The sequence below is a fragment of the Sebastes umbrosus genome, chromosome 22 (assembly GCF_015220745.1).
Source record: "Sebastes umbrosus isolate fSebUmb1 chromosome 22, fSebUmb1.pri, whole genome shotgun sequence".
Taxonomy (NCBI): domain Eukaryota; kingdom Metazoa; phylum Chordata; class Actinopteri; order Perciformes; family Sebastidae; genus Sebastes; species Sebastes umbrosus.
Window position 1 is genome coordinate 9,011,952 of NC_051290.1, and position 26,092 is coordinate 9,038,043.

The 26,092-nt window shown below is 40.6% G+C and overlaps 1 protein-coding gene across 2 annotated transcripts in view; it reads left to right on the forward strand.

The window, feature by feature from the left end:
- rap1gds1 (RAP1, GTP-GDP dissociation stimulator 1) overlaps positions 1-24,635 on the forward strand; it is a 26,183-nt gene extending 1,548 nt beyond the window's left edge. Inside the window, exons 2-15 of one of the 2 annotated variants that reach the window (XM_037757786.1) lie at positions 3,930-4,037; positions 5,563-5,685; positions 7,661-7,786; positions 13,377-13,523; positions 17,315-17,443; positions 17,808-17,933; positions 19,723-19,866; positions 21,327-21,458; positions 21,836-21,970; positions 22,329-22,454; positions 23,201-23,340; positions 23,786-23,912; positions 24,171-24,299; positions 24,479-24,635. In XM_037757786.1, the coding sequence (XP_037613714.1) occupies positions 3,930-4,037; positions 5,563-5,685; positions 7,661-7,786; positions 13,377-13,523; positions 17,315-17,443; positions 17,808-17,933; positions 19,723-19,866; positions 21,327-21,458; positions 21,836-21,970; positions 22,329-22,454; positions 23,201-23,340; positions 23,786-23,912; positions 24,171-24,299; positions 24,479-24,606 (1,820 nt within the window). In that variant the 3' untranslated portion in view covers positions 24,607-24,635. The remainder of the gene's footprint in view (positions 1-3,929; positions 4,038-5,562; positions 5,686-7,660; positions 7,787-13,376; positions 13,524-17,314; positions 17,444-17,807; positions 17,934-19,722; positions 19,867-21,326; positions 21,459-21,835; positions 21,971-22,328; positions 22,455-23,200; positions 23,341-23,785; positions 23,913-24,170; positions 24,300-24,478) is intronic. The other variant, XM_037757787.1, reaches the window with a different exon arrangement.
- The last annotated feature ends 1,457 nt before the right edge of the window (positions 24,636-26,092 follow it).

The window sequence follows — 26,092 nt, forward strand, 5'->3', positions numbered from 1 at the left end:
AGATCATCCTATCATTCTGCCTTGAATTAATTAAAGAAAGAAAAAAAAAAAACGGCTCTCGGACGGGAGCCGGCTCTTATCGTTCACTTAAAAGAGCCGGCTCAAAGAGCTGGCTCGTTCGTGACCGACACATCACTACTCTCCATCCTCCATCCTCAATCCACTCTTAGTGGTCGTGATTTTTTTTATATATATATATTTTAGCTTCTGTAAAGATGATGTAATCGCACTGCCTTCGTTTCATCCTCTCGATGTGATTCAGCGGGGACTAGAAATGGCTCATATAGGTCCCCAGCTGCTAAAAATGAATGTACAGTACATCCCCCCTGAAATGGCAGTGCTGTGCTGTTGATGATGGTGTAGATGGCACTCCTCCATCTCCACAGCTGTTATGCAATAGGATCCAGCAGCAGCCCCACTTCGTGTTGCTGTTTTCTACTGCACTGATCTCGTGTCAAATATTTTTTATTAGGAAGCATGTGCATGTCAGTGATACAGACTTCTCTGGCATGTGTATCATGCCTCATTTTTGATATATATATACCAACAAAAACAGACAATTATAGGAACTAAGGGCAAACAAAAATGGGGACAAGCAAATACAAAGAACATAAGTAGTTAAAGGAAAACAAAAATTAAAACAAACCAAACCAAAAAATAAATAAATAAATAAAACACAGACAACACCCTAAGGCACACAAATCAGGGAGACATTTGTACTTCACTGATCTCTATTAATGTTACTGTTTATACTGGTTATTCTTTGTTTTTAAACAATATTTTTTATTGAATTTTACATATAAACATATATACACATACAGACAGGACTAACGATATTAATAATTAAATTATACGATGAAACGTTCAGTCAGAATTTCCACAGTAATCAAAGAAAGAGAGACATGACATTTCATTCATTCATTCATTCATTCATTCATTCATTCTCACTGTGCAATATCATTTTCCACTTGTGCAAATAGTCTGTTTATTGTCAATACTGAATATACTGCTCCTATTTTTATACATCTTTCTATTTAAATGGTTCATATTTTGTTACACTTTGTTTAGCTCTTTTTTTTACTGTCAGCTGATGCATCTTGTTTTTCGCACTATCCCCTTTTGCTGCTGTACACTGCACATTTCCCCACTGCGGGACTAATAAAGGAATATCTTATTTTATCTTAAACATATATACACATACAGACAGGACTAACAATATTAATAATTAAATTATACGAAGAAATGTTTAGTCAAAATTTCCACAGTAATCAAAGAAAGAGAGACATGAAATTTCATGTATTTCACATGTCTAACAAAGAAAACAAATCAAATAAAAGATAAGAAGAAAACAAATAAATACCTCAAAGAAGAAGAACAAAAAAACAATTTCAACAACAGCACTCAGCAACACACAGCAGTTTCAATTTGTATACTGGTTATTGATGGTGCACACACACACACACTGGTTTACTGGTTACTTGTGAGCACAGGCCTGTGACTACTGTAGTAAGAAATATCTCTGAATGAAATTTAATACATTAAAAACATGCACAAAATATTACCTCTCTATCTATCACATTTGAAAAGCCAGCTCCCGCACGAGGCAGTGCCAGCCTTGAATGGCATCTAGAGCAGTATTTGTTTGACAGTTTATGAGGTATTTCACAATCCCAGGGTGGATCTCTTGTGTTGTCATTTGATATAAGGCATCTATGATGATGGGGGATGGATGTGTGTGTGGGCTGTGCAGTGCACAAGCAGCTGACAGAAACAACCAGGTCACTGCAACGGTGTCTGCAATCCTTATGCAACTTATGCATTACCTGGTTTGTTGGCACAGTGGCTGGGAATGGCATTTTTGAGAAAATTCCCACTGTTATTGCAACAATTCAAGGCATTTTAAGATAATTCAAATAAATCTTATTCTCCGTTGACCAGACGAGAAAGTAGTGTGTCAGCCTTTTAGAGTAATTAGAGTGCATTCTGGAGCAAACGCGACGGGTCAGTTGTAATCAGATTTTTTGCTGAGAATGTAGCCTGAAGGCTGTGAGTAAATATGCATCCAAGAACAAGAGCTGTGTAGACCCAGGGAATACGCATCACTGTAGCTCATATAACATGTACTGTATGTAAGGCACTTGCTTTATAGGAATTCATTATTTAGCTATTTAGGTATCACTGTTTACTGGAGATGTGGAGCAACTGTCAAATATCTAAAAAATGCAGCTCTATTAAACATTTCTGAGAAGAGCACCGTTTTTAGTCACTATAATATGATGTAATCAGGAAACGGACAATCTGTAATTTGTTTATTTCATTGATTAATATGAATAACAAGAAGTGATATCCTTATTGTTTGTCATGGCATGTGAGTGATGTGCAGCGAGATATTAATAATTGATTCAATTGCTGTGGTTAACATGGCTGGCAGTGTAGCAGATTGATGACTTGTATAGTCCTCATGATGGGGAGTAAAAGAGAACAAGACTATAGGTCTAGTGTATGGCTGGACCGTGTATGGTCAGTGTGCTCCTGAGGATGTATGAGGGGCCGTCTGTGCCTCGCTGTAAAAAAAAGACTTTCTATATGCTTGACGCCGTGTCCCCGGCACGAGGGTGCGCCCACCAAAAGTGGCGTCATCGTGCCAATGCGTAGGTTTTTCATTAAAGGGTGAACGAGTTCAACGGTTCTTTTTGTTCTCTCGCTTTATTGAATACATAAGTTCAAACAGGCATCTGTAGAACGTGGCATTTAGTTCATTACAATACAACGGAGAACATGACTGACACAAATACTACTAAAGCGAATGAATGAATGAATTTTTTCTATTAATGTGTCTCATGTGTCTTTTAACAGACGGCCAATTTGTTTTTAAATGCTTCAGAAACTTGATTTCTTAAAAATCTTCATTTGAGTAAACAATATTTTTTCAGCCAAATCAAATTGTTTGATTAAATTCATTTCAACTAGAATAAATCTGTATTTTTTTCCAAATACTTTCCTACTACTAATACTACTTTCCTTATACGGATTGTATAAAGGCCAATTCGTACCAGTTGGTATTTCAGCATGCAGAATGTCAGCCTGTGTGTGGCACACTGAGTGTTACAATAAGATTGAGTGATATGTCATCATGTGTATGTGATGACACAGTATCTATGTCAGCATGCTCTATGAGTTTCTGAAGGATTCAAAGACGGGAAAAGAAGTAGGAATGAATGAACCTCTATCATGTAACAAGACAGCCATTAGTTGGTTGCTTATAATCCCTGTGTGCACCGTGTGCCTGCAGCTGTTTCACAATAAAATACATTCAGCACCTGCAGTAATTACTTACTTAAACACTTTGAATTGGACAGATTTTTATGCAGGTGCAGTACATGATGCTTTAAGCATATTCAAAATGTGAAAATATGACCAGAATATAAAAAGCTATCACTGCACTTATCTCCTCACTGTTACAAAAAACTGATAATTCTCAAGAGCTAGCTCCAGCAGTTAGCAGAGTGAAGGTAAAGAGGTCAGTGAGGAATCATCGAATGACTAACATCCAACAGAATTCTTTGCCAGATGTCCACCACATTGTAAACCAATCCATCACAGGGCTACAGAAGATCCTGGAATATTGCCAGTATGACACACCTCTTTCACACCTGAGTCAGTTGGAGAGGTTTTTCCAAACTAGTTTTTTTCCACAAGTTGGTATGTTTGCTGAGGTTTGAAAACAGCTTTCAAACTCAAGTGTGATCAACCTTAAAACATCTGTTTGGTTCCTCCCTATCTCAGTAGAATTCTCCTGTAATAATGCAATGGATCTAGGCTGAAGTGTCTGCTCCAAAGCCAATTGTGTTTTGCAGCCTAAATACCAGTCATATCTCATGTCTTTCTCCCTCTCCCATCTTTTGTTCATTAAACGTTTGTGTTTTCAGACAACCTAAGTGATGCCCTGGAGAAGCTGAAGCTAGCGTCCACAGACAGCGCCACTGACAGCGTGGAGAGCTGTCTGGACTGCCTGCTGAAAGCACTCGCCAACAACAGTGAGTAGAGCCCAATTTACACCTACAGTAGTGTGTTCTAAGTCCAATACCTCCTTCTTTCCCTTCAGAGTCTCTGACAACATGTTTACTCTCGATCTAGTAACATTTCTGTAATATTTTCTACATTAATCAAATGTAAATACAAGCAGTCATGTGATTTTAAACTCTCTGATTAATGTGGTCAGTTGTTAATTTTATAAACAATATCTAAATTGCACTCTGATAAGAAAGGTCTATTGTAAATCGGCCATTGACAGCTGTGGCTGACTGTGTCTCCCTGAATCCATATCTTTGGGCAGTGTGACAGTCTTTTGCCAGACGGCTGAGTAATGACATCTTGCTATTGAATGAGCAATTCTTCCCTAGCTGACTGTATAGCAGTCCAGTAATTTTTTCTTACATATCATGTCCTCAAATGTCTTGCTTTGTCCACAACTCAAAGATATTCAGTTTACTGTCATAGAGGAGTAAAGAAACCACAAAATACTCACATTTTAAGAAGCTGGAATCAGAGCAAAGCAAAGTACTGCTGTGGACGGGGGCTGCAGCAAAACGTATTTTAGACACCTAAAGAAAAATCTATATCAGTTTAACCCTCCGAGACCTGCGATCCCAACCGACTTTATTGTCTTTCAGAGGCTGTAGTAGATTCCGTTTTAGAGATAGAGTGAAGCTACAGATATCATAGAAAACCTAATGAATCCATTGGTACCAACAATGTCATACTAGTTTGTCGGGAAGGAGGCTAAATAACGCCCCAAAGTTAGGCTAAATTTTGGGCGAGGAAAAACTTACATGGCCAAGGGGGTCTCTTGACCTCTGACCTCAAGATATGTGAATGATAATGGGTTCTATGGGTACCCATGAGTCTCCCATTTACAGACATGCCCACTTTATGATAATCACATGCAGTTTTTTTACAAAAAAAACATGCAGTTTTTTGAATGCAGTATAAATGTGTTATTTTCGCTTATATTCTAAAATGTTGTATTTGAATATTTCTGCATACTGGGGTCTCTAAACAGTCATGGAATTACATATATTGGGTATCACTGTAAAGCTGAGACTCTTATGGATCCAATGAGCCCAATTGTATTCATATGTGATGATGTTAGTCCCCATAGTAGCCATTTCATTGTAGTTTGAAACTTGACCTCACTGTATAAAATGACCTGTGGTGACCTCTAGAATAATCACAGCCTCATGAAACTTTACAGCCACAAACTAGAGACCTAGCGCATTCAGAGGATGGATGGCTTTCCTAGGTATACTGACACTAAGGGGGTTTCTGAGCAGTTTACACAACAGAAGTGCTCGCCATCCAATCATCAAAAAATGCAATTCTTGCAGAAATCTCCAAATGTCAAAGGTTTTTGATTCCAAATCACAGCATGGCTTTTTCTATGGTGTTCCTCAAGGTCTACTGTACTGACTATGGAGAAGTACCTCATACAACCCCACTTCAAATAATCTGAACTATCCCTTCAATGTGATTGAAATGAATCCCCTTTTGTTTGTCCTGCAGACACCGAGGCCAGTGTGAAGGTCCAGGAGATGGGCGTCCTTCCCTTGCTCCCCACCCTGCTAAGCCCCCAGTCCTCCTGCACCCCTAAAGTAGCCAACATCATAGCTGAGGTGGCCAAAAATGGTGAGGTTCGGTTTCCAAGTCCATCCATCCAGGAACATCCTGACTTTCTGTTCCTCCATTCGTCAGTATTCAATTTTTACATTTTCTCTAGCTCTCATTCCTTTTTTTGTTCTTCCATGTTTTGTTCATGAATGCATTATTTTGGTGGGACAGTGGAGCAACCGTGTTAGTCATGGATATTTTAGAACGTTTCTATGGTTTACAAATATCGGAAGAATCAAACAGTAGCGTGTTTGATTGACAGGTCATTTCAGACCGGGCTAGTTTTAGCAGCTCTCCTTGGCATTTCAGAGCTAAGCTGTCACTGACTGAGAGATTGTTGTGTAAGGACTCAGACGTTGCATAACGGCTGTGTCAGAGAGCTTCAGTTTTCCATAATGCCTCTGTGTGAGCACAGGAGAAGCTTTTAAAGCATAAAAAAGGCAGACGTGAATAGAACTTGGGGCTAGAAAAGGTTAGGATAATGAATGGGTTTTTAGCAGCTTGCAAGACGGCAGCTAATGATCACTCCCCAGCAGTTTGCCAAGCTTGGCAACAACCCGCTGGCATTTAGCTGTCACTGCTTCCGGAAATGTCTGCAAGCAGCCAAGTGACTGCTGGGCTAAAGACAACTCCCTTGCTGTCTGACAGTGTGAACTGACGTGATTGTTTCAAGCTGCACCAGGCAAGATTTAATGTAAAAACCTATCTTGACTAATTAGCACAAAACACCACCACAACACACAGAATAGTGTCTCATCCAACAAGATTTCCCAAATGAAAATCTGATCACAGTATGGTGACGGGTGACAAATCCTCTTCACATACAGAACATGGTGCCTCTGAGCTTAAGTGGGTCTCTTTGTTAGTGAATCAAGTGTGTTATCACCTCATTCTTTGTCTCTCTCATCCCTCACGTAACCTTTTGTTATAAAGCATCACAGATAGCTGTGTAGGTACAGTAACTATCAGGATGCTAGGGTCAGGTGAGAAGTACGTTATGGGTCACTGTCACTCCATCAACCAGCGCTATGTGGATGTGGGTGAGTTGAGAGCTTTGCAGTGAATCAACCCACATATTGCTGTTATTTATTGCATTATATTGATCATGCAAACAAGGAACTTTAAAAGGCTCTTATTTTGGTGATTTAAACTGGATACAGGATTCAGTCAATCGCAGATAGCCGGTATCAGAGGTCTGGACTCGAGTCATATGGCTTGAGTCATAAATCTGGTGCCTTTTTAGATTTGACAAAATCAAAAAAACAACTTGACTCACCAATGTCTCGTGACTGCAGTTGTTATCAGAAGCACCCAAACGCCAGTCCCATCATCTCTTTGATGAGGATGAATAAAATAATACAATAGAACTTTATCTTATTATTCAGTTTGTCAGTTACAAAGAACATAAATAAATGAAGCTAGGGATAAATAACAATTCAGTTTTCTCTTAGCTGTCTCCTCAGTGGACAGCCTGTGTGCCAATTTGTCCTGCAGGGTGCAATATCCACACTCCAAACCCCTCCAAACGGAAGCCTTCAATACTGAACATATCGCTGTTTTACTTGTTGGATTTTCCACTGTGAAGTGTTGCCAATGTTTTCCTGGCTTTTACTACAGTTACCGTTACACTCTCCACTAGCAACGCACTGTTGTTGTTTGCTGTCGTCACGTGACAAACTACCTGCAATCAGTTCTTCTTTGCTGCTCTAAATCAGTAGTTGCCAGTGGCAGCTATGATACCTCCAGGGCGACAGCACAGTGAAGTATATTAGTTTTGGATCAGTGTAAATTTTTCATGTCATTTTACCTTTCTTTGTTCAAGGCACTGCATATCTTGATCATGTGATCACTACATGTACTACAGATACTATCAGTAAAGTTGTAGGAATCATGTGAGTAATATAGCAGTTTGATGCTCCTAACTTCCTTGAGCAAGTTTAACTTGAGACCGTTTTATACTGACCTGTTTTCCAACACCTTTCCCCTCTCTCAGAGTTCATGCGGAGCCCCTGCGTTGAAGCCGGCCTCATCCCTCCTCTAATTCAGCTGTTAAACTCCGCCGACCAGGAGGTGTTACTGCAGACCGGCCGAGCTCTTGGCAACATCTGTTATGACAGCCGTAAGTAGGAGTTTGCTTTGCTCAGGGAACACTGAATCCCTCATGAGCCTTGTCATCACCATCACACAGCTAATAGAAAAGAAGTCCTACAATGATTCTGCTTTTGGGCTCCAGTAGACAAAGCTTTGATGTTTAAGCCCCACAAACCTTTAACAGGGTTATAGCGTTGCATGCAGGGACATTTTGTTCAGCTCTGATTAACCAGACCCCATTTACTGCATTTGCATAGAGGGCACTACAGTTGCTGCCTTGCTGTTTGTTAGGTTTGAATATTGAGGCAAATTGTTTGTTTACTTGGAACCATTTGTTAGCTGCTGTATTACCTATTAGTCCATATGAAAATATACAATATGACTATACAAATCAACACAACTTACACACAACCCACGATTACATTTTGACAATGACAATACACGAAGGTCCCTTCAATGAATTGAAGGCCCGGACGATATTGATCCTAGTTTTCCCCCTGATGTGCTTGCAAGACGGGCTTCACCAGATATAACTTTGTGTTTTTTGTTCCTCCGTGTAGTTTGTGTTGTAATCTGTAAAGCTGAGTTGTGGTGGGGGCTGGTCGTTTGTTGGCATTAGCGGACTCTGAGCCATGTAGCGGCGCTGAAGAGAGTAAAGGCACTCGCGAACGCGCATGACGTCACATCCGTCAGATTTTCTCAGGAAAAAAACGTCTCGCATTCTTCACAATAATGACAGTCTACAGGCTGATAGAGGAAACCCAGAAAGTTGCGGAAGGTCTTATTTGTTAGGTTACAACCTGTTCACACATTGACGTTTCTATGTGTAAAAAGGAAATCTACATACAGTATCTTTTTAAATGAAAAAAACTAGACACACTCTTTTTTAGTAACCTGTTGTCGAGGGAGTGAATTCTATTCATACATTGCTTGATATATGTTAGTATGTTGAAATGAGTTTGTTCTAGTTTTGGACGATATATACTATCACCCTGCAGATACTGGATTTTTGATATATCAACGTTTGGGAGTGTAAAATAATCTGGTATATCAGCTGATTGTAATTAATCCAAAAAGCCTACATAAAAAATAAACTTGAATCGATCCCTTAGATTTTTTAATTCTTGTTACCTTAAACCTAGTTTGACGTTTTTGTTCTGCAATTTGTTGTTTTCTTATAAACTGACATATAAACTGATACTGATATGTCTGTATCTGTAATAAGTTAATATTGACATATGATATATCGGCTTGGCCATTCGTGGTGAAATGCTCCTCTAAGGTCATAGGTGATTCACTGTGGAGAAGCTGCAAATCTGAGCCAGATGTTCTTACCATGATTAAATAGTCCAGGCAGAAGAATTTGATGTAGATTAGGTTTAACTGTACTTTCAAACAACAGACCCACTTCACATGCGTTACAACTTCCCTCAGCAAATGAAGATTTCAAAGCAATCTTCACTAAAATACAGTTAAAATGTGACATTTCAGTGTCTTTACTTTGTTCTTAAACTGAAACTTGCCACTAAGATATTTCATTAGTGAATGTACCAGTGGAGCATTTGAGTATTGACCCCTAGGGAAGAGCAACGGGGTTTAAGCCTGATTTTACAGCCAGCTGTAGAGGCTTTAATCACAGCTGTCAGTCGTGGTGCATAGTTTCTCCTCTTGTTGAAAAGCTGGGTATCTGTGGAATCTGGTGGGATGTGACATTTGTTTGAGTGTAGGGGGGTCTCAGTAAGCTGGCATGGTTTTATGATAGACGCACCGGGAGAGTGAGGAGAAGCAGCTGCCTGCTACCTTGAAGAAACACACATTGTAATATGGGAGACGTTGCCTCAGTTGTTTTAGTAAGATAGATAAATGGGATCTTCTGAAATCACTTAGTACAACATGATGAAAAGGGCTTTAACTCTACTGCTACTGTCGATCACTACAGAGTCGTTTGTAAAAGCTGTAACACGTCACATATTTATTAGGGCTGTAAAATGTTTAATTGCAATTAATTACGTGATTGTTTATAGTTAATCACACATTTTTTATTTGTTCAAAATGTACCTTAAAGGGAGATTTTAATAGTATTAGTAAAGTATTTTATACCCTAATTAACAGGAAAGTGGGCAAAAATGCTTGCTTTATTCAAATATATGTATATAGTTATTATTGGAAATCAATTAACAACACAAAATAAGTACAATAATACAACAAAATAGAAATTATGACTTTTTAATTTTTCATAGGGCTTTACATTAAATACAGTTTTTACATTTTATGACATGGAAAATATCAAAACAAAGCAAAAAAATCAAGTTATGTTTATGTCTGGATATATTCAGACACATTTTGCAGTACATCTTTATTAATGAGGGTGAAGGGAATGAAGGTAAGGGAATACTCAGATGCCTGAACCACTTCCAGGTGACCCCTTTCAATGTGAAGGAGCAGCGGTTCTACTCTGAGCTCCTTCCAGATGTCTGAGTCTGCCATCATAGCCTCCACACTGATCTCCCGCCAAGAATTCTTTCGCATGTCTCAGTTCAGTTCAGTTTTATGACTTTGTAGTCTGGACGTGATAAATCGTACACATGTAGATAAGAGCGTACAGTTTTGGGCATTTTCTCTTTGAAAGCGGTGTTGCATTCGGTTGTACACATTAAAATGGATGGCAGTATTTGTACGATTGTCCGGTTGTCTCATAAATCATAAAGTTACAAAAATTGTTGGACGCAACCCCATGACCATAGGTGAGGCAAATCTAGAGCTTTGCCTTCATGCTCAGCTCACTCTTCACCACGATGGTCCAGTACCAGTGCCATGCCTTCATTACTGCCAGTGCTGCACGGATGCGCCTGTCGATCCCACGCTCCATTTTACCCCCAAGATACTTGAACTTCTTCACTTCAACTTGCTCCTAACCTGGAGTACCATGGCTTCAGACTTGGAGGGGCACTAACAACCCCCAGACTGCTCAACATACACTTGAAACCAACTCTTTCACTGGTTTTACAAGGACTGGTTCATATCAACAGCCCCACCGGCACCCCACAATCCCGCAGAATCCCCCATAAGCCACCCCGGGAGACACAGTCATAAACCTTCTCCAAGCCTCCTTTACCAGCACCCTGACGTAGACATTCTCAGAGGGGCTTTATCAGCTCTACCCGGGGTTTTATGACAATACAGCTGCATTAATGCAATTAACTGATGGAATAACCAGAGTAGTGTTTTTAAGTGCTTCTTAAAGAAAGAACAGCCATCAGCAAATTCACTCCAAAGAGCAAAAAATGTGTTATAAAACTACATAAATATATACACAGTATATTTATGGATATTATGTACCATGCTGTAGCTGTAAAAGCTCAAGCCTTTAGAGCGGGGTTGTCAAACATACAGCCCGAGGGCCAGAATTGGCCCATTAAAGGGTCCAATCTGGCCCACTGGACGGAAAAGTCATTAATTCCAATTTTTCAATAAAATACACTTCTATTCCTATTTGTCCACTGGGGGTCACGCTGTCCTTATAAGAGTAGCTGGCCCTATGCTGGATACGCTATTATAGATCCCACATGCTTACGTACAGGCTACGTGGTACAACACTGTCAAGCGTAGACTACTGTTCATGTAGGAGCCACTGGTGGAAAATGTTTTTGTCAAAAAGGAGAAAAGTGAACACAGACTGTCATGTTTTCCAAGAAAAATGCACCAGTTCATATTTGTGGGAAGGCAGAGTGCTTGGTGTGTTCAGAGCACCTTTCAGTGCTCAATAATATAATATTCGGCGCCACTATCAGACTCATCATGGCAAAAAATACGAGAACTTGCGAGGACAACTGGGAACAGAAAAGATAAACAAATTGTTGGTTCTGTTCTATTTTAAGACATCTCAGGCTGTTCGTCATCTGTTTTGTAAATGGATTGTTCATTCATTGTGAACGTTTTCAGAACGCACATGCACTTCTTTACACTAAAAGAATGGCAAAAATGCGGAGGTGTTGTTATACGTTATTATGCAATGGTTTTACTGGCCCAGCCCACTTGAGATCAAATTGGGCTGTATGTGGCCCATGAACTAAAATGAGCTTTAGAGGTATCCACCCAAGCTGTTGGACTTGCTTTAGTTACAAAGCTGCTACAAAGTGATTCACATAAAAACAAAAAGCACAGCAAAAACAAAATAAAGTTACTAAAAGAGCAAATTAAATTAGTAAAACTAAAACTAGAATCAGGTGAAATCAGGGAAGTATGTTTTTCTTTTAGATTCAAAAGAAGCCACTGACTCAGCCTGCCTTATTTCCTCCTTGGGTTCAAACTCTCACACCCTCAAACATCGAACAGATCAAGTGTTCAAAATAAACCGAAACAAGATAACTGGCTCACAGTCTTAAGCCCTTTATACACCCTCCAAGCACATAGTCCTGTTGTTCTATTTCCCCAGTGTCTTCTAGACCTTTTCAGACTTGGCAACATGTTCCTGTTGCAATGTTTGTTAATGCAGTAGCTGACAGGAAGTAAACATGGACCAAAGCCCTAGCAACAGAATGGATATGAAAAGGTCTATATGCCATGCACATAACTAACAGAAGTTAAGCAGAAGTAATATTGATTAATACAACTTCCCATCCTTGTAGCTGTGTCACCCAGGCTAATACCTTTGTGATAGCTAAGGACTAACCATAGCTACATTCTAACCCCTGGAAAGCTAACACATCCAAGCACCAGCCACTCTTAAGTTCCTACTGGGCGCCTCTTGAGCTCTGTGAGTATCTGTTTATTCATATTTCACAGTCCTACCACTGCTTTTACATGTGACACATTTCAGAACAGAACAGAAAGGGTATATTATGCTCTGTACGATATTGCTGCATTGCTGATAGTTCATGCCTCAAGTGAATGAAAGCAGCTGTGACACCGAGAAGGCTGACTCGTGTAACGCTTCTTTTGGCATCTATGCTTCCAGACAAAGCACTCCTTCACTACTGCACATATACTGTTTCTCTAAAGAAATGAAAGTCAATAAAGTAATTTGTAATGGATATCAAAGGTAAAGTGTATTGACCATCAAAGGAGTATGATCTGGAAATGGACGCGACGCACAAAGGCTTGATTATGCCAAACGTATCCATTGCCAATAGTCTATTTTTTCAAGCTTCTTTTTTTTTTATAGTTGCAATTCTTTGATTTTGTGTTTGTGGATTGTGTTGATTTTTAATTCTTGGCTACAACAAAATAATAATAATTAGTAAAGTGTGTAGGGAGAGCTTTATTCTGTTCCCACATATAAAGAAATACTATAAGAAAAGGGAAGAATTATGGCCACCAGTTACGTACGTTCTAGCATGGATTTGACTTTATCAGATGGACTATGAGCCTCATATGATTTCTAAACTGGGGTTTGCTTTATGTCATATAGTTGTGGTCATAATTATTTCCTTTACGCTTATTTTACTCAGCATTTTGACTGTTTCATAGCCTTAGTTTGCATTGATTTGTATATTTTGTACTGCTTACTTAACATTGCTTTGATATGTATGTTTCAGGTTGTGGTTATTTTTTTCTTTTCTTTACTTTTATCCTTTTGCTTTGTGGTTGATTTGTGTCCTGGCCTCTTTGTTTTGCAGATGAGGGCAGGAGTGCAGTTGACCTGGCAGGAGGGGCTCAGATAGTAGCTGAACACATTAAATCCCTCTCCCAAAATACTGAGCCGGAAAATGAGAAGCTCTTGACTGTCTTTTGTGGCATGCTGATGAACTATAGCAATGATAATGGTAATGACCATCTTCCACCAGGAACTACTGTTAACTAATCTCAACTAATCAGCGGATGTTCTCTTTCTTACACACAGACGATGTCACATCATTTTTTTTGTCATAAGACCGTACGGTTGAACTGACCATTCTATGCTTTCCTACATTGGACTGACCTCTCTTCTGATCTGTCTACCATGCTGTCTGTTGCTTTTCCAACTTCACCTCTGAGGTAATCTGCAGTTATTAATATTTGCTGAGAGTCAGCTTTCATAGTAGCGGTAGCTCCTCTCCCTCGCTCCTGTAAGGTTATATTGTAAATATAGACTCATAGAGCAGGTAGAACATATTCAGTAGCTAGTTCCTCTCCCTGCTTTTTGGCTCTCTAGGGATGGCAACGCCGGTCTGTTGGTCCACCACTATCTCAACAACTATAGGGTGGATTGCCATGAATTGTTGTACAGACATTCCTGGTCACCAGAGGATGAATTCTACTGGCTTTTCCTATAGCTCCGCCATGAGGTTGACATTCGTGGTTTGAAGTGAAATATCTCTATATAAAGCTATCATTATTGGATAGATTGCCATAAAATCCGGCTCACACATCCATTGCTCCCTTCATGATGAATCGCAATAACCTTTGGTGATCCTCTGACTTTTCATCTATCGCCATCATCAAGTCAACATTTCAGTTTGTCCAAGACTTTGGTTTATGACCAAATACCTGCAGAACTGATGACATTCCCATCAGCCTCAGCTGTTCTTTGTTTGGTGCTAATTAGCAAATGTCAGCATATTAACACACTAAACTACCGTGCCGGTGGCATTATGTTTTCGGGTTGTCCGTCCGTTCGCACCATTCTTGTGAACACGATATCTCAACACGTTTTTGGCCATAACACAATAATTTATATGATAATTATGACAATTTCACAAAAATGTCTAACAGGATAAAATTATGAAGAGATGACATTTTGGACAGACATGGATGTAAACTGCAACTTTACTGGTTGGGGGAGGCATACAACCGTGAGTCGGTAATTCTAATTTAAGAAAGAAGAGCATAAATCAAAGTAATTTTACCCAGATTATATGTTCCCATGCTTAAAACGATTGCAGTTCATCTTGCAGTTTACATACAGCTTGCTGCTTTCTCTCCCATACGTCTCTATCTTCATAACGTATCTGCATTAATCTCTATCAATGGGCTTACTGTGATATTTACTATTAATTTACAACTATTTGCCAGTTTAAAAAGGTGAATTTCCCCTCCACTATATCTCTGCATACATCTTCTTACTGCACTGTGCTACAGTTTGTGCGTTTGTGACAACAAGGCTTGTTGACCGAAGCATGTATGTGATCTGACGGATTCAGATCTGCTGCCAACTGTCTTTTGGCACTGGATGATGGTTGGATCTGTTTGGCTGGGCGATGCAAGGTTTCGGGTTGCACTAACAGAATGCTTTGGAGGGTTTTGGTGGCTTTCAGCAGCTTTCAGCATCTAGCTGACTCTTCATATCTGGCTATTGGTGAGACAACTCCCCTCTTACTAATACTGAATCAACCGCATCAGTTAAAAAGAATCTCTTAAGAAAAAGACACGTGTGACAAACATGATAGAAGCTCTGTGTGTAATGTTCTGACCTTTATCCTCGATGAGGGCAATGTTTCTTGATTCTCGATGATTACTGGTAGAGAAGATATAGAGGTGTAATGTCTACCTGAGCAGAGAATGAAGTCTCTCTCCCTCTCTGTGTGTGTTGAAATCAGAGCTTCTCTGTGCCAGTAGTGTTGCACGGTATACGATCTGCTGTTAAACGCGGTACATGACCCCATTTTATTAGTACCGGTACTTTAAAAAATGACAGTGTTTAATATGAGCCGTAGGCTATTTTCTATGAGTTGCGTCATTGTGTGACAGCAGGGCTGTGTGTGTGTGTGTGTATGCATGCGTGCAGCACTCTCATTAAGGATGGCATTGGGACTGGGATCCCGGGGGAGCGGGCGGTTATAACTTTGCTCGTGACGGGAGCAAGCGGTCAAAAAATAAACTGCAGTGACAACCAGAAGGATGGCGTCAACAAATGTAGTTGAGAGATTAAAGCAGCGCGGCTCTAATTACTGATCAAATGTACCGATAAAAATTAGACTCACCATCTTTTGTGAATCCGCCCAAGCATTTCCTGTAATTCGGCAAACACGCAATCCACCATAGAGCATATATTCTTTTACCGTGTGTCTAAGTAACGTCAAATGGATGGAGTGATTCTCTTCCACAAACACTACTTGGACACAACACAGCGTTTTTCTACAGTAACTGTGGTGTCTTCCTGATTTTAGCAGCTTTTCCCCTCATCTACTTCTCACAGAACTTCATCTAAATTTATCATCATTTTGTGGGTTTTTGTTTAGGAAGCTTCTCGCCGTCTCCCGTACTGCAATACCTTTCTCTGCCTGAACTGCATTTCTCAGAATGCTCATGCTTCTTGCCCGTCTCCCACCCCGTTCTTGTGGTCTACTCAAGTCAAGTGTTTTTGTATAACCCGAGAGCATATACAGTATCTCAAGGCTCATCGAACAGGAAACGGTTGTAACAGTTAGTAGAAATACAATACCAGGTACAGCAGTGGGATTATAACCAAACAGACAAGGAGAAGAAGAGCAATGAAATAGGATTTAAAAATAAGAAAATGCCATGGCCTCATAATGACTTTTTAGTTTTCTGTCTGTTCACCACCTGCCCTCCAAAAGTCCTCTGTAGAGGCTGAATTAATGTCCTCATTTATTGATGTTCAAACAACACACGTACGTTCTACATCCTACCTATACATTGCTTTAAGGTTTAGCTTGTCATGCTACTATAAGATCTGATTGACATTCAGTAAGGATCTTTTTGAGTATTGATCTTGAGACTTTAACTGGACTTTTTCATTCTCTCTTCTGCTCATCTACATTCTCTTGTCTTCCTTCACCATTGATTCATTCACTCTGGTTTCAACTAAATCTAAATACTTTCTTTTTGCTCTCCAGGCACGTCTAATATCTCTACCACTTCTTGCCATCAAATGGCAACGCATCTCCACTTCTTGTGTTGTGTAGAGGGCTTTGACACTAGGTTGTGGGTAGATTACTAATTAATGCAGATTATTCAATGCATTAAATAATAACTCACCATTTCAAGGGTTTAAATGTAGTCGTAATTGATTTCAGTTCATTCCAGTGGAATCGCTGTGATTAGTGGATTTGCTTGTGAGGGCAAAGTAAATCTGTGCAAATGTTTAGCATCACGTTCAAATTTATCGTGGTCTTCTTGACCATGCTGACCTTTGAGGAGACGGAGAGTCCAAAGTCAAGGAAGCTATCGTAGCTTGTTAGCTGTATGTCACCATTACTTATTTAACCTCCTCTGTCATAGTATAAACTTCTCCACATAAGCGGAATGGTTTTCAGTTATGAGACAGGAATCAATAGTACAAATACATCTTTTGAATAAACTGAACTTAGTGTCCCGCTAGCAACTAACATATCGAAGTATGTGTTTCTCCTTTCAAAAGTGCCCTATTCTGGCTTTAAGGTCCCTTAATGGTATCATCTACTTTCCATGGAAGAAGGTCACAGTGTTTTAAGCTTACAAATCATCTTTTAAAATCAGATTAAAACAAATAATCTCTGTTTAATTAAGTAGATCAAATCAGCTTTCAAGCAAAAGTTTTCCTCTTGAACTCCTCAGCTTTAGGCTACATCATGTTTAAAACAACCGATCCACTGCCTTTCATTCTGTATCTTTTTGTTTTCTTTGTTTTTTTCAGATTCCTTACAAGCTCAGCTGATCAATATGGGTGTGATCCCCACTCTGGTGAAGCTGCTAGGCATCCATTCCCACAACACAGCCCTGACAGAAATGTGTCTAATTGCCTTTGGGAATTTGGCTGAGCTCGGTGAGTAGACCTAAATACATGTTTGTTTACCCAAGCTAACAAATCTAACAACCATTCCAAAATGGTAAAGTATCATTGACATCTCTCCTAGATCTCTTAAACTTTATATACTACTTTATTACTGTCATTTGTATTATTTTGGTCAGCCAGAATCTGCTCACCATGGTCTGAGTTTTTAGTCTTTCTTTCAAAACTAGTAACAATAACTTTGAAAGTCACCGTGACCCGTGTTTTGACCGCCTTGGTGTTGGACTTGGCGTGGCTTTCAGTTCCTCCTGCATGGAATGCACATAAGATGTCCTTGTAGGAGAGAGGATTTATAGTCTTTCCTGACATGCTTGTTTTACTCCTCTGGTATTTTCAGAGTCCAGCAAAGAGCAGTTTGCTTCCACCAATATTGCCGAGGAGCTGGTGCGTCTGTTCCAGAAGCAGTCGGAGCATGAGAAGAAGGAAATGATTTTTGAGGTTCTGGCTCCACTTGCAGAAAATGGTAATGTGATTTTTTTTTTTTTTTGTTGCCACATCCACTGTATGGGAAGTGTAGAGATTTCAACATAAACTAGTGAGAGACTGCAGTCTTCTCTCGTGCCATAAGATGAAAATCCTGTCCACCTACTCTGTCGTAAATTATCCTCTCAGTGTGAGTCATGCTTTCCAGGCTAGCTGCTAACTGCACAGTCATGGCAGACAGCTCCTGCATTTGCTCAGCTGCTCTTTTTCAAACATTTCTGTGTGTGTGTTTGTGTGTGTGTGTGTTTCAACAGCAGAGAGAGCATCTTACTTACTGTTGTTATCACCATTCCAGGCACACTTTGAGCTCCTACATTGTCAGTCTCCAGGACAACGTCCTACTTAACTCCACTCTAGAGAAACTCGCTCTCTACCTCTCCATCGCTTTCATTTGTCACACTGCATCTTGTTCATTAGATTTCTAGAGAGAAAACAGTTGAATATGTCTGTGAAAAAGTCAGTTATGATGGTAAGACAGGGATGATATAGAAGTGTAATAGTGACAAATGAAAAGATTTTAGTTTTTTACTTTTTAGTGCTTAACTTTTGAGTAATTCACTATATTGTCTTTACATCAAAGGACAATAGCAAAATCATTTTAAAAAGTGCAGGCAGACATAAATAAAGGGGACAATGGGTTTCTAAACACTGGTATGGGACTGCAACTTTGCTATCAATTCAGATTATTTTTTCAATGAATCATTTGGTCTATAAAATATCAGAAAATAGTGGAAAATTCCCATTACAAGTTTACATGCCTTAAAATAATGATGTCTCTGGAGCCAGTGCCCGCTTTCCTTTAGGCAAGAAGTAGTCTCCTAGCAGCAGGGAGTGAGACGGAGGACTGTGGGGTGTGGTAGCTAGCTAATTGTTGTGTCATTTGTGGTCTGATAAACAGCAAATCCCTCAAATTCAGTGCCCCATATCGCTATTTTCCAAGCAACTGTAGCTGTATTTGTCAACACTGCGTCATTCGCCATACGGAAGTGGGCGTGGTTTTGTCTCTCAGCCACTTGCCCACTTTTTAGGATTTTTCAAAATTCTGCAGTGGGTGGACCGCCGGTATCATTTGTGTCCATTCACGCTAGACGCGCCGGAGAGGAGGAGGAGCTTGTCTCCATAGATACCAACAACTTTTCTTTCCACCATCAACCATGGAAGAAAGCAAACAACTTTTAAAATACTTGTTTTCTGAATGGAGTTTGGATGGATGAAAAGTTTAAAGCATGAAAAAGCATTAAAAATACGAGTAATCGACTAAAGAAATCTTCGACGACTAAGACCAAAACAACCGATTAGTCGATTAATTGAATGAGAGGGGGCTGCCCTATTTTTTAGATGTAGTGGGGTAGACTTATAAAGTAGGAAAACATGGAAACAGTCAAGTAAAGTACCTCTAAATTGTACTTGAGTACAGTACTAAATATACTAGTTACTTCTCACCACTGCTGGATTGTAGAGATTAGCTCCACCACTGTTTATCTCAATGCACCCAGCTATCTAATATTCACATAACTGTAGCGGATAGAGACGCTCATCGATTCACATTTTCTTCGGCATTTCTTTTGTAGATTTGGTTAACATTTCCGCTACATCTCATATGCTGTAAGGTCAGGTTGGTATGCTGGGCCGTAATGAGAGTCCCATGTGTGCTAACTGCGTCATATAATGCATATATGATGCACCACTGCATTGCAGCAGCAGTGTGTTTCAGTCTGAACTGCTCACTGAGGTCCACTCTCAATGTCTCCTTCTCCTTCCCCTGCCAGATGTGATAAAGCTCCAGCTGGTGGACGCAGGCTTGGTGGAGTGTCTCCTGCAGGTGGTGGCTCAGACCGTGGACGGAGAGAGGGAGGAGGACATCGCCCAGCTCAAGACGGCCTCAGACCTCATGGTTCTCCTGCTGCTGGGAGGTAAACACTGCAGGGCTTGTCCAATCATACATGGTGCCAATGTTACCTCCTAATAACTGGTGCAGCATCACCAATTATACCACAAACATGCTTGGGTTGATGCGTTCTGTCATAAGATATTTAACAGTAAAATGTATATTTAGCTACATAGATGGATGGATGGATGGATTAGGGTTAAAAAAAACCTATTAACCCAGTTGCATTGCATACTGTATGCACAGAAAGCCATATTTAAATTCCCTCCAGATGTGAACTTAAACAAAACCTTGTGTAACATTCATTAAAAATTCAGAATTCAAACTGTTAGATTACTGTACTGCAGCGCAGATCCTGCTCCTTAGTATCCCTTTAGTGACTTAATGTATGGACAGAAAATATGTGACCATAAATATAAACGCACACAGTCTTCTCACTAGCGCTGATGTTGAGTATTAATAATTCAACCTTTATATAAATATTGTATTGCAGTGGAATAAACCTGAACATGGTGTATTATAAATAAACATACTGGACTCTGCCGCTAGTCTTATCTGACCCAGTTCACATGACGGTGTTCATGCTCCTGACTCTTTTATGTTAAAGGGGACGTATCATGAAAAACTAAAACCACAAACTGTGAAATAAGACAACCCAGTCAGGTTTTTTGTGAGCTGTCTAGATCAGAAAACATGTGATTCAACAAGCCAATCAAATTTGTCTCCCCTTCCTATGTCACATGACGGCTCGTTTCAGACAGAGGGTGTATTCAGGCAGAGTATGACCCTGGAAATGAGCATGATATATCTCCTTTTAAAGCAGCGCTATGCCACAGTTTAGACGACTAATGAGCGATTACGCAATAATTCGTCCAGATGTTCCACGAGTGCTGGAAGATGGTCGACAACAGTCTTCTTTATTCCTCTGCAGACACTGTATGTAGTGTACAGTTTGTAACCGATTTTTGGCCATCATCTATCGCCAGGATTAGATTACATGATAGTTTTGTCTTTTGAGATGATCACTGTGTCAGATTGGGTGATTATTGCCTGCAGTTTTCATCTCAGGCTGAGTTAGCAAGAGGATATGGCGGCCTCAATGTAGCCTGAAAGGCTAAACACAGGGCGGAAAAAAGTCCACTAAGCACTCGTTGCTGCTGGACAAGCTTCTGACTGTGAGCACACTGTAATTATTGACTCACTTGACTCCATTAGTGACTCAGATGAGTGTGTCAACACTCTCTTGTCTTATGTGGATTATGGTGGCAGGACAGCCGGAGGACAATGTTCACAGACACTTGAGTAAGACAACTTGAAACCTATAAAAGTGAGGGAGACATCTCCACCCCACCCCCAGTGGAAATTACAACCTTGCTTACAACACAGAATGACCAAAAATCTATAAGATTTATTCATTCATACCTACTGACCTGCTGTCAGTGACATATTGACTAACATTGTACCGGTCTTCCTTCTGTTGTGTAGATGAGTCCATGCAGAAGCTGTTTGAGGGAGGGAAGGGCAGCGTCTTCCAGAGGGTCCTGTCCTGGATACCGTCTCATAATCATCAGCTGCAGCTCGCTGGGGCTCTGGCCATCGCTAATTTTGCTCGCAACGGTAAGTTTGACTTCATATCGTGGCGACATTAGGTCTGACCAAAACGTTTATTATCCTTGTTATGAAACAACAAGGTCAAATATTGATATACGTTTAGTCATAGACTAGTTGAAATGGTCTTTATCTCCCTTTTTATCAGCTGAGCGAGTGATGTGTTGTGGCAAAAATGAATTTGTTTATAGAGATTGGACAATTAAACCTCATTCGGGATGTTTAAAAAAAAATAAAATTGTAAAATCAAAGACTTACTGTTACCATTACTGCTATTGATATAATATTATGTTAGAGTATTAATTAGAGGAAACAGTAATTGAACTGTAAGACACAGAATTGGTGAGTATCTGACTCAATATCAAGGCATCTCCTCCTTGTTGTAGATGGGAACTGCATCCACATGGTGGACACTGGGATTGTGCAGAAGCTTCTGGAGCTGTTGGATCGGCACGTTGAGGAAGGAAACGTCACCGTTCAACACGCAGCGCTGAGCGCCCTGCGCAACCTGGCCATACCTGGTGAGCCGCTACATCACATAAACCTCAAACAAAAAATCCAAACTATCCCTTTAAGTATATTTGAAATATATATTTTTAACAACATCATAGACAACCTAACAAAGTGACATTTTTGTTTGGCTTAACGTACTTCAAAAGAGTAGGAGAGCTGGCTGCATCAGGTTGAGTTAAGTACAGTTTAACAAGATATCAGAGCTCTAAATCAGCTCTACTAAGCAGTTGAGAAGATCATTAAATGGTTAAAGAGATATTTTTGCCTTAAAATACATTTATAAACTACAAAGAATGGTTTGATAATCAACGGGAATCTTTGCTCTGCTGCTGCCGGGCTTTAATGTGCCGTGTTCTCTCTCTCCAGTGGTGAACAAATCCAAGATGCTGTCAGCTGGAGTAGCAGATGTGGTGTTGAAGTTTTTGCAATCAGAGATGCCTCCTGTCCAGTTTAAACTCCTGGGGACGTTACGTATGCTCATCGATACACAAGGTAAGACATTCATTCTATCACTTCTTTTATATTTGCACCAAATCCATGAAAATCATCACAGCAAATCGATCCGCTCTGACAACACATTATAGACTGTGAAGCAAAACATGCTCAGTAGTCATGCTACACACACCTTTGGTATGATGATCAAGAGATTCTTAGCAAGCCTCAATTCTGAGTGATGAAGACAAGCAAATATGGTAACTGCTGCTCAAGTCTTGACACCGGACAGATGGTTTCATATAAAGAAAGTCTTCATAATCGGAGTGAAATAAAAATGTGTTTCAGTCAAGAGAGAAAAAAAAGAGCATTTGCTTCAAATCCAAAACTCCAATTTCCATTGGAGCTTTTTTAAAGCATGAGATTGAAACAAATGAAAAGCAGTTGGGAATATTTAGGGGAAAAATAATCCGAAATATTATTAAAGTTTTACTGGACTTTGGTGACAGTGAACACCAGATAGAGAGCAAAATTCAGGCTTGTCATCATAATGAGAATAGCGCTGGTCCACCTTAAAAGGTCAGCCCTCCTCTCTCTCGACTGCACACTCACTAACACCAAGCACACAACCTGCGTTAAAGTTGTTCCTTAAAGAAGTCCGCTACTTGTCTCACATTTTTTAGTTTAAAAGCATCTTAAGAATACATAATTTCCCGATGCTCTTGCCCGGTGGGGAGTCAACTTAGGGCCGGTAAAACCCTGCCAGGATGATTGACAGTAACCTTGTGTGGTGTGTGTCGTTTCAGCTGAAGCCGCCGACCAGCTGGGAACCAATGGGAAACTGGTGGAGAGGCTAGTGGAGTGGTGTGAAGCCAAAGATCACGCAGGAGTGATGGGCGAGTCCAACAGGCTCCTGTCGGCCCTCATTCGACACAGCAAGTCCAAGGTCAGACACAGAGCGCTCTTTAAGTCTTTAGCAATTATTCCTGTGCTGCCTGCTTTTGGTTTAGAGCAGATGAGGTGTGGAGGCCGGGAGACACGTGAGGTGGAAGGGACAGGTGGGTGCTGGCGCTCTAAAGATAACAGGATGTCAGTTTTTGCAGTTTGGCCACTGATTTGGCCGCTCACCAATGCGGTCAGCAGTTACAGCTGCTTTAAAAAACCGAACAGATTGCCACAATTTGCTTCAAAATCCGCACTCCTTCTTGGAATCATAACTCTGTCACAGCTGAACACACAGATATGATGCATATTTTTGGATTCAATGAGACTTTACAAGGATATCTCAGACGTCCTTCTTTTCTTCAGTATCAAAGTAATCAAGTGATAGTTGTCTGCACATCCATGGGTTGGTGTTATTGAAGGTTTTTTTCTTCTTCTTTTTTTTTCAGGAAGTTGTCAGAACTGTCATCCAGGGCGGAGGAGTCAAGCACTTAGTTACCATGGCAACTAGTGAGCATATGATTATGCAGAACGAAGCACTGGTGGCTTTGGGTCTCATAGCAGCGCTGGATTTGGGTAAGAGAAACGATGAATGAATCCAAAAAGTCATTCAGTTATTGGTTATTTAAGTCTGAATTCTAAATATGTTTTTTATTTATACATAGCCTATTTGTTCTTTACATCTAACATTTTCTTCTGAGAATGCAAGCAGAATGCATTTGGGCGTGCATTATTTATGCAGTCCTGCTCTTTTTCTCTGTAGTACATCCAGTAGAAAACATGTGGTCATATTCAATCATGGTAACACACTGAGACTCTTTTTCTGGACTTCAGTTGCAGCTGAGAAGGACTTTGTTGGATCCAGCCTGGTGTCAGTGCTTCACAAGCTGCTGTCAGATGAGAGGAGCGCACCGGAGATCAAGTACAACTCTATGATCCTCATCTGTGCCGTCATGGGATCAGGTGAGACTTAAACATGCTTTAATCATATACAAATTATTAATGTTGTTAATGCAAATTCGTTTTTTCTTTAACGCATTAATGCAACTTGCAACACACAAGCAGTTCTCTGTTCCACTGCTTGAATACCAGCTTTTATTTGAGAACTCACGGTGCTTCTCCCCCCTCTCCTCTCTCTTTAGAGCCTCTCCACAAAGAGGTCCAGAGCCTGGCATTCATCGACGTGGTGTCCAAGCTGAGGGCCCACGAAAACAAAACGGTCTCGCACCAGGCGTCGCTCACGGAGCAGCGGTTAACTGCCCAGAGCTAAATGACTGTGTCCGACCCCCCACCCACATCCATCCACCCTAATGCCTGCCTGACCACCTGATCACCCAGTGACACCTCATGACTGCTCTCTCCCCCTGTGCCCCATCGTCATGTGCCAAGGTACCATGTCGCGTTAACTGCCAGCCAGACATAGTCACGTCTCTACCCCCGACCCCTCTGCCCCCGCCCACCTCCACTAGGGTTAGACTGATGTCCATCTGGAACGCCAACACGTTTGTGCTCGTATACAAATCATAAAATCTGAGCATTTTTCTAATTTCATTTGTATTTTGAATTAAGAGAATTTGCCCAGAATTGAATGTTTGTTCGGGTGAAACAGCCTCTGAAACTGTTTTAGACTTCCGTGGGACACCAACACTCCTTTGAAAGCCATAATAATGAGATTTATTAACTGTAGGTGGGTTAGCAGGTCCTTAAGGCAGGGTGAGGCAGCTTTCATTTCAGGCTTTACAATCAGACAGCCCTTAGACGATCAATGGAGTGATTAGTCTAGTGGACACCTTTTGACTTCCTGGTCTATCTCCATCAGTCTAACCCTGGTTCCCCACCTCTACTTGTGCATGCATCTTCTGCTACAAGTAGCTCCACAGGAGCTGAGGCGCCATAAACAGCCTAACGCAATAGATAAGAGACGACACTCTTTTACGACCATAGCTGTGATGCCATCCGCCGGTAACCCACCAGTGAAAAATGTGCACAAAAGAACAAAAAAATACTTCCTGTTGTGATTTTTTCTTTTCATTTTTAAGAAAAGCAGCCATCCATGATGTGCCCAGTCGTGTCCCATGTAGCTCGAGTATAAATTGACTAGAAACTGTGCATGTTTTAGTCCTGTTGAAGGTGTGACAGTGTTCATTTTACCTCTCCACCGCTAGTCGGCAGTACAGCCTGCCCTCCTCCGCTGACACCTCCAGTCTCGTACACTCCTTTTTTCTGAACTTGGATCTAGAGATTTTATCAGATTTTTAATTCCACAAAACGCATTCCCCTCTGCTCCAACAGTTGTACAGTGAAGTTAGAGGCTCCTCACGTCTCCACCCCCATCGCCGAAAGAGGATCATGTAAGAACCAGGCGAAGCAAACATAGTGGAGGACAGAGCTGTAGTCAAGTCTACCCGTGTTAGTCCAGTTCAGCAGCACAAGGTGAAGTCGAGACCAAAATAGGGAATTGATAGTGTGAAATATACTGCAACGCTTAACACGTTTAACCATCAACAGAGATGTACAATTTGCCCTGATCCGGCTCCGTCACACTACGTATCACGGTCCAAAGTTGGACATTTTAGAAGATGTTTTAAATACAAATCTCACCAATCTTCTTGGCGACCCATAAGGTGAGAAAAGCAATGTCAGGTGGGTGTAAAGTAACAAAACAAGACTCGGTCCAAGCCGAGTATATGTCTGGATCGTGTACGGTCAGTCTGTGAATTTGTGGCTAAATTGTTACACAAATAGTCAGTGGTCAT